The sequence below is a fragment of the Chelmon rostratus genome, chromosome 17, assembly GCF_017976325.1.
Source record: "Chelmon rostratus isolate fCheRos1 chromosome 17, fCheRos1.pri, whole genome shotgun sequence".
Lineage (NCBI taxonomy): Eukaryota > Metazoa > Chordata > Actinopteri > Chaetodontiformes > Chaetodontidae > Chelmon > Chelmon rostratus.
The window spans coordinates 6,762,375-6,772,053 of record NC_055674.1 but is presented as its reverse complement, the minus strand read 5'-3'; the positions used below and the strand labels follow the sequence as shown (position 1 = coordinate 6,772,053).

The 9,679-nt window shown below is 39.8% G+C and overlaps 1 protein-coding gene across 2 annotated transcripts; it reads right to left on the bottom strand.

The window, feature by feature from the left end:
- Positions 1-5,142: 5,142 nt before the first annotated feature.
- Positions 5,143-9,175, bottom strand: mrm2 (mitochondrial rRNA methyltransferase 2). 2 transcript variants are annotated; one of them, XM_041957473.1, is made up of 2 exons: positions 8,878-9,175; positions 5,143-7,699 (listed from the first exon to the last, which is right to left on the bottom strand). In XM_041957473.1, the coding sequence occupies exons 1-2, from the start codon at positions 9,173-9,175 to the stop codon at positions 7,269-7,271; spliced, it is 729 nt and encodes a 242-aa protein (XP_041813407.1). In that variant the 3' UTR covers positions 5,143-7,268. The 2 variants fall into 2 exon arrangements, with proteins under 2 accessions (XP_041813407.1, XP_041813408.1); XM_041957474.1 differs by having other exon boundaries at positions 8,887-9,175.
- Positions 9,176-9,679: the final 504 nt, after the last annotated feature.

The following is a 9,679-nucleotide window of genomic DNA, read 5'->3' as shown; positions in this document are numbered from 1 at the left end:
AACCACTGTGCACATACAGACACATTTATTTTCATTTTAAACTGTAGAGAAAGATAAAAATGACATTGTTAAAATGAGTCAAATTAGTTCAGTTAGGATTATAGCAGTGTGTGAGTGCAATGTTGTCTGTTGTCATAGATGTTTGCATGTCAACACTGATAATCCATCCCATTTGGAAACTGAAAAGTCCTCCAGGTTAACGCACAATCTTTCCAAATTATATGAATATTTAAAATCGCAGCTTGAATCGACCAAAAGTCTAACACAGTAGCAACTATAATTCAATCCTCTTGCATAACAACGAGGACGTGTTTTTCCTCCACATTCATCAACCTCCCGCTGCTCTTCACTCTGAGAGGATGTTAGATGCCTTGCCAAAAGTGTTGTCTTCCTCTCCTGCTGGTAGAATGACAACTCCCCCAATAGGTGAAGTTTTGCACCTTCCAGGAATGAGACAAGTCAACCATAACAACCAGTAGAGCTCTGTGGGAGCTCGTGCGATCTGCCTCCCATTCTGCTTGAGAAAAACAAAACCCAACGCCGCGCCTGTGGTTGTACAACCGGCTCTTCATATTGTGCTGACATGAACCCAAGGGGCACCCGCTGTACAACCATGTCAAGTTCTGCCTTCAGCATCTTTAGAAAGATTAATGAGCGAGCGCGAGACCAAAAGACTCCCCTGCTTCCTCTCGCACTTTCTAAGTAATCCGGGAGGGGTTTGGCTCTTACCTGAGCTGCTAAGTGAGTGAATTTAGCTCCGATTTGTAAACTTAACTTATGTAATTACAGCCTAAATAACAATAACAAGTAAATCATTTTTCAGCATCAAATGAGAAAAGTGTGTATTTGTAGGTTAATTTTTTCCTTAGTAAATCTGCCACTTTAACATGTTGCCTGACTTGGAATGCAGATCATGTAAGCTCCTCTGTCCAATGTAAACAGATACATGAAGTGAGATGTCATACAATTAGCCCTTGCACCATCTGTCTTCTGCCCAGTCTTCATTCCCAATTGTATTTCCTCATTTTTTTTTTATCCCCCAGCAGTCCCTACCTGTCCCACGACAAGTTAATTAAAAAGAAAGGGAAATTAAAATCCAATTAAAACTCTTAAACTGAGAAATACTGCATGCATACTGTCACCACCACTCAAACAATCCATCATAGGGTTATGATATGAGTTCATCATTGCTTTGTTCTCTCAGAACCTACACAAAAACCATTTGTTTTTTATTATGCAAGAAAAATGGCCCACACCCATTAAACACAGTGGAACTGCAGGTGAAATTTGCTATTGCTGCAGCCATGTCAACTCAGCCCAAAATCACAAACAATGTCACCATAGCTTTGGGGTTTCAGGACACTGACTTGACTCCGTCATCATTTCTTTTCTCTCTGCCCTGAGTTCCTGTCACTGCTCCACCATCCACGATCAAAATGAAGGCAAAGATCATCAGTGTTGACCCAGCCCAAGCTGAAGCAACAAAAAGAAAAAGTCTTGCCTAAGTACACTGCTCCAGCACTCCATGTGAATCTAATTTTCTGTTACTTTGTCTGAAATGTCATTAATATTGTTGAGCATTTCAATGGCATTTGTATTTCACTATTGACTACATCTTTCAGAGAGATACAATGCTGTGTTGGCACTGCTCCGCTCTTTTGTGTTTCAGGTTTGATTCCCTCAAAGATCAACCATAAACATGTTTCTACTCTATGTAAGGGATCGCCTGACGTTTCACTGAAGATAATACACTGACAAGATATATTCAAATAGTCAGTTTCCACCGTCGCTTCCTTTATCTGCCCATTTTTGGTGGCAGACACCTCTTTGCATCCTGATTGAAATTCATGCGTGTTGCTCAAATTGGTACCGTGTAGTTGAAGTGGACTGAGATGAGATGATCGAAATCAGCCAGACACCGAAAGGAATTTGAAGGAGAGAGTTCTTGGGGTGTCAGCGTGCAGATTTGCATGACTCCACTGCACCCAGGACCCTCTACTTTTTCAATAAAACATAATAGACAAGTAGTTTGGTACTAAATATTTATAGGCAGGGCTGAAGTGCAGCAGAGGGTGTGTGTGTGTGTGTGTGTGTGTGTGTGTGTGTGTGTGTGTGCAATTGTGCAGTTGTAATTGTTCAAAATCTCTCACCAGATCCCCCCATTTTAAAAAGCTACCAGCGTTCATCAATGCAGCATTCATCTCGTTTGAACTTAATTCTCTCTCATTTGGACTCGAATCAGGAGTCACTTGAGCCATCCATGAGCCAATCACCAGTTTGTTCTGAGACGATGATGAGCTGATTAGAAACGTACATCCTTGCAGCAAAGTTGCATCATCCAAAGTGGCAGGGCTTCACAGTTTGATGCCAGGTTTTTTTGATTCTGGAGCCGACTCTCGTTGGAACTTTCCTCTCCATTCACAAACTGCAAGAGGTTGTAAATGATGTTGGCTGATCCTCATCACTTCTTGACAAATCAAGTCTCCACAATAAAAAGGGGTTGTAGCAACAGAAGGAGAAAATGTAATTCATTAGCTGATTCATATAAAGCATGATAACGAGAATGAACCATTACAGACGCTTGGAGTGTTTACAAAGACTGATAAATGATCTTTCTGGTGTTCAAAGGATAACTGACGATGATGATGAAGCATTATTATTCAGGAGCATCAGAGGGCTTAAAGCTATGCTCATGTTTAGGGGTTTGATAAAGGGAGCTGCCACTTATGCATAATGTTTCATCAGCTGAGACCTTCCCCCAGTAAATCTTGAGATTACTAATAAAGCATGGTGACTAGCTAGTTTATTAATGGAAGAAAAAAACAACACTATAAACTGTATAATCTCCATCCCCCTGTTCCTCTTTAATAACACACACCAATTTAAAAACTTGTCTTTAAAGCTGTTTTTCTTTGCTAAAACCTTGTGAACTTAACAATACAAGTCTGCTAAATTACCTGAAGGAAATCCAAATTGGCAGCAAGAATGGTCATGAGGTCATTAGCTTTCAGTTTCCATCTACAATCATTTTCCATGCTTGCTAGTAAATGTCAGGCTCAGCTGATATGGGGATGCAAAATGGTGCCGCTGAGTGCAAGCTGTGCTTTGTTCTCCGTAGCCTGTGTTTTGTTTTTCTCTTGTCTCTTTAACCCTCCTCCCACAACCATTCCTCGCCCTGTTTGCAATAATGTTCCTGACATTTTTCTGCAGGAAAGCGGCAACCTCGAAAAAAGCAAAGATCATGAGGAGATTGCTTGATTATTCACTGACATGTGTCCTTTTGTATGATAGTGCCAGAGAGGCGGAAACAAAAAAAAAACCTGGAAGTTCTTGGCAGACTTTGGTACGTCATGGTGTGAGATGCACTGAAGCGCTGTGCCTCCAATATCGTGTTTGAACAGGCATGAATATTTTAATTGCACGCTTCATTTTAAAACTCCCACATTTTCTGAGAAAACCCAGTTGTTTACCGAGAAATTTCCCAGTGCCATTATGTCAAATGGCTTGCCAAAACATCGACATCATGAACTGAAAGTGGTGCCAATAAAAAGAGCCACAGTCGTCACTCTGTCCTGAAATTTGAGATTCATTTATTTGTGAAGATGGTATGAAATTATCATCATAATAGTAGTCATTACTTTGTGTCAGCGCTTGGCTCGCTCTGCTAACATTCAGGGACAGGCTCAGGGAGTAATGAATGTTGTCAGACGAGCAATTCATTTTGGCAACTCAGGTCAGCCAAGGGAATGAATGGCACGATGGTGAGAAATGATATTACCATTTCTTTAATTTCCTGTCAATCTGAGACTTCCACTGTGTTAATATTAGAGAGACTGTTTGTTTTTGTTATTGAGACTCAGCAAAATTTAAAAAGGAAACATTACGTCTTTTACAAAACGTACCAAATTTGAGGCTGCACCGCCTAAACATCATTTGCTAGTTTGCATCTGAAAACACTGCCATTTTCTAAATCACTCCAACGTCCAGTATAGTTTCTATGAAAGCATGCATGCAGTGGAACAAATCAATTCTAATTTCAAACCATTCAAGAGCTTTTCTAATTTTATGTCTTCTGCAGGCCTTTGACACCACAGCAAATAATGTCAGAGCACACAGGATGAGGCAGACGCATCTAATAAGAACTCACTCAAGTGAGCACAATTTGATTCATAATAACCCATAAACACCAAAAACCTCCCCCCCAAAGACTGTGTGTTTATGCTCAGAAATTTGCAGGCAATACTCCATTATGCTTCCATTAATTAGCAGCTGATTATACTCATCTTTATCCTCATAATTCAATCATAAATTACCTCTTAACAGATCATATTGAAATAAGTTGAATCAGTGAGATTAATATTGTTAAACAAAAGTATACAACCTGTTGTACATGTCTCCTTTGATATCCTGGCCAGCATTGCTCTATTAAAGTGCATGCAAACATGCTCAACAATAAACAAATCAAAGCAGTTCAAAGAGGTTTCGGTGCAGCAGATTTGTTTTCAAAATTCAGACAATTAGAGGCGATTACAGCATCTCATCACCAAATCTGAATTTATAATGTGCAGCACTCCAGCAGTTTTCTCTCTTAATTTACTAATATTTACATCTGAACCTGCAGCTGGCCGGAGAAGAATGAATTAACCTGTGAATGAATCATCATTCATCCCGAGCCCCATTGCTCAGCCACAGTGGAATTTACATAAATCCCGCAGTAATTTTGGAATAATTTAAATCTAAATAGCAAAGGGCTGAATAATCAACAAGTAATGAGAAGTAAAATTGGTCATCTGTTCACATCTTTCACTATCTGCTTCATATACAGGCATGGCTGCCCCCATTCATTCCAAACAATCATCTTTAGAGGTCAGAACCCCTTCAATGCAGTTAATTTTACCAAGACGCATGAATGTTTCAGTTCATACTGTATTACTCATCACTCCTGAGACAGAGAGGCTAAATAGCAGCCTGTTTAATTTATTCATGTGAGCCATCTCTTCCTTTGCTGCCATAAATGCAAATCCAGTCTTGATTAGGCTTCTAATTTTCATTTTGTGGAATGAGCAGACTTTAAACATCAATTTAGGAATAATCTGATTTTAATGACAATGATAGTTTATCAGTTTATTTTTGTAAGAAATCAAGAATTTCCAGGTACGCTATAAGGAACGTGTTAATCCATCTGGAACAGGCAAAAATAATTTGGTACTACATGAGCAACCCTGAAATTTAACAAAAATGCTTTACTTCCATAAAATTCTATGCTTAATTGAATGTTTTCTACATGTACGTCTCACAAGGTTATTTCCATTTATACACAGCATCCATAATCCACAACATATCTGTACCGTACATGCTTGTTATTAATGAATGGCTGCCAACATAGTGAGGGGAATAGTGGAACGAACCACCTGGGGCCCAAGCATGGGGAAAACTCTCTGGACACCTGGAATTAAAAGGTTGACTTATCTGTCATTTTAAATCTTTACTTTGTTAACCTCGATAATGGAATAGTAGTGATGGCTAAATTGACTAATTTGAAAATAAAGTTGAAGCATCTCTTGGGAGTTCCCTTTCCGTAAGATGCACATGGTTTAGTCCGCTGGCTAAGGCCAAACCAATGTAATTGCAGGTGAAAACTTCAGCGCTAATATCTAAATGGAAGCTATCAAAGAGAGGTTAGGCTAGTAAAGAGAAATGCTACACATTAATAATGATCATTTGAGAGAAAACAGTTGTTTTGAAAATAATTTGAAAAGTCAGATAAGTGAACACTTGTTCTGATATGCAGCTTGAACCTAGCTAACTAGCATTTTAGCTTAGCTTGCTGACAAATTAAGCTCTTCCCTTCCCTACATCCTTATTCCCAAGTTGCTGCGGATGTGAGGTGAGCTCATAAAGTGGCTACTAAAAGATTTATCAGCCAACCATTTGCTGTGGTTTACCCTAAAAGAGTTACATCAAACATCAAGAGTGAACACTACCAGCTAACACTGTCAAACATGGCTACAGTAAAACCTCCTTTTCTTGTCTGTTATCATGAAATACAGCCATCCTTTCTCAGCGTGGAGGCTTTTTATCTATAATTTATGATCCCACTCCAAGCAAACTTCATTCTAAAAGTATCAGATTTATTTGAGTAGTATTAGCTTAAAAGTGGCACAAACAAGATTCCCATGATGAATGCATGTTTGGTCATTATTCAGATATTTGTACATGGGGATGCCATGCTCCAGCTCTCTCGCTCTTGTCACTTCTCTACTGGTGGTCATAATTAGGGCATAAAACACACAAAAAATGATCAAAAACAAAAAGGCGTAGTTATTTGCACATGCATCTGAAATGATGTATTAAGAAGAGAAGTGGATCCACAGAGTGCATATGCACAGGGCCCAAATCTTAGTGAACAATTATGTACACAACATTGTAGACTGTTACATCAAATATAGCCGTCCAGTTGTGTCTTTTATAAGTCAGCTCTGACAGAAACAGCCTTTTATTTCACCACCATTGGTTCTAAATTCTGGTCAGAGCAGAATCAGATCAGTATGAAAAAGCACAAAAACAAACAAAATGAAGTGTACTTCACAAAATGTTCAGCATGGTGATTCAAGCAAGAATCTTAAAAGAAAATCTGTCGACTGGGCTGAAAACATTTTCCCAGGAAATGGACATCTCTCCACTGTCAGAGAGCACAGGCAGACACCACTTGCAGCTTGCCAAGCTCCAGTATCATCCCACTTCCCATTAGTCATGCTGTATGTGACTCTTATGTATTAGGTTTTCCCTTCATAAGCTCTCAACGAGAGAATGATTACATATTTCTACATGGCTGGCAGTGCAAATTATTAGCATAGGCAGCATTGGTAAATGACTTTCTGTAACAAAGCAAACACCAAACTGACTGTGTAGAACAAACACTGTGGGGCAAACAATAACTTGAGAGAAAACACAGCATTGGGCTCTTGAGGAATATCACACTGATGACTCTTGCATAGGTTTACATATTACAGATTCACTGCTGCTACTGTGTTAAGTTTGAAGGACCAAAAATCAGCACCAACAGTATGTTATGTGTCTGCGCCTGCAGCTGTGGGCCTTACCGATGCCTCAACAGTGCCACCTTTTGATCAAAGTTATTAACTCAGCCTTCTCTTCATGTTCACTCATCAAACACTGTGTGCACTGAAGTGAATCTCCAGAAAACATCTAAATTGGACAAATTGCTCATTTTAGAAGTCACATTAGAAAATAAAAGACACCTCTGATCATTTCACTGGCTTTCTGTACATTCTAGCGAAGAAATATCTCTCAGCTGAATCCTTTCTGCTGGCGTGTGGCTTTAAAGTCTGAACGCTCTTGAACACACTTGAGAGTCGCTCCTGGAGTTTATGAGCCAGGATCCCATCCCAGTATTTACAAAGCAGGGAGCCCCCCGGCTGCAAAATCCTCTCAGCCAAGTCTATCAAAGACATACACATCATGATGAGTCTCTCGTGGTCCATCTCTCGGAACCCGCTGGCGTTGGGCGCCATGTCGCTCAGGATGACATGAGCCTGGCCGCTGGGGAGCAGCTCCAGCAGCTTGGCATGTGTGGCGGGGTCAGTGACATCATGATTGGATAGGAAGTGGGCACCGTCCAGCGGTGGTATGTTCAGCAGATCAACGCCAACAACTGTGCCGAATGGTAAATCTGGATCTGGGAAGCAAGAAAACATTACAACTGTAATTTTCAAGGAGGTATACCCGAGGTAAGTGAACATGTTGCTTCCATCATACTTGACAAGCTGACACAGAAATATGGTTGTGTAACACTAATCCACAGGTGATGAGATGCAGGTATTAACACACAGATAAGAGCACAGTAAAACTTTAATATAGCATTACCTATTCGGAAAATTATTCCATCCTGTAACTGAATAATCTGTTAGCTGTTACTTCTTTCTCTGTCTTATCAAATAAATAGTTTGTTTTGGTTAGTTAATGCAGGGTTGATTGATAAATAGCTCACCTGAAACACTGGGACTGGGCTGAATCCATTAGTGGTGTGGGTTTTTTTATATATTGTTTCAGTTTTATGTTAATATTAATATAGAAATTACCGTACTAGTGTGACAAAAACAAACTATGACAAGAATATAAAACTGCAGCACATCGATGTGGCTTCCTGAGTTGTTCCCTTAGAGGTCTCAACAGTCAGACGCAGTGATGTTTTATAATTGCTGAAATTTGTGTTATTAGTCAGGCATTGCTGTGGATAGTTCTTATTATGATAATGAGGACGATCAAAACATTTGCAAATTGTCCATCATTTATAACTTTCAGCAGCTTCAGCCTTATAAACTGAGGTAGTATTATTGTAACTCAGCTAAAGAACGACGTCCTAAAGCACAACAGGCTCTTATCTTAGTCAATGAAGAATTGGAGGACAAACTGAAAACTTGATTATCTTGAAAAATCTGTCACATAGTTTCTCCATCATTAAGTATTCCTCAGAGTTTCCTCACAGATGACTGCAGTCAGGGGGATATTTTTAAATATTCTGCCTATTAAAGTCAAAGGCATTGCACGGATTGTGACATTAACGAGGTTTGGCTGATAAATGAAAGCTCACTCTCCAATAAAAGATAATGTAGAGCAACTGATCCAATTAACTTAAGTAAAACATCTGAAGGAGGGCAGCCAAGATCCACAGTGATACCTAGAATTAACAGTGGAGGACAAATGGACAGAAACACCACAAAATATGAGCTCAAAAGTTACCAGAGTCGAATCATAACTTCTCTGATACAGCCTCACAAGTGTCCCTGTTATTGTGTCCACTCCTGTGTGTGTGTGTGTGTGTGTGTGTGTGTGTGTGTGTGTGTTCACAGCTACCTGTCTCACCTGTCCCGGCTGAGTTAACCCTCTGGACTGCCACCTGACTCCAGGCTCCAGGTGCGGCTCCGCAGTCCACCACACTGTGTCCAGGCTGTAAAAGCCGAAACTTGTCATCTATCTCCAGCAGCTTGAAGGCGCTTCTGCACCGGAAGTTTTGGGCGTGAGAAGCTTTGACATACGGGTCTTTGAGCTGCCGCAGCATCCAGCGCTGCTCAGCAGCAGTTTTACCCTTCAACTTCTTCATTAAACATACCGAGGCGTGCAGCGCTCTCCTCTGCAAGGAGAAGCCCCACATTGTTTGGACTGTGCTGGGTCATATGCGCCGTATGGCAAATGCGCTTGCGTCGAATGCAACTCGCCATTGGTCAAAGACAAACATTGTGTGTTATACCTATATATGTCCCCTTACACTGACAAGAAAAGTTCCTACCAAGCATAGTCGGTCGTGTTTCTTTTTTCTCAGTGTCACAAAGTTCAAAATAGAAATTATTTTTCATACACTCATCACGTCCCACCCAGACTACTGTATTAAAGTCCTGTGTTTATCCTGTGTTGTCGCTTTATCCACTGTCCTGCATCCTTAAGCATTCGTGTGTTTTATTATTTCTACCTCATAAAGCCATTTGTAAATATAATTGGGAGAATGTGTCTTATTATTATTGTTAGTGATTACAACCAAGCAAAAAATATTTTTTTTATGTTCAGTATAATTTGTCGTATTGTATTGATACATATAATATATTGATATACAATATTTTTTTTTCCATTTTTTTAATCACATCATGGATCATCGTAAATT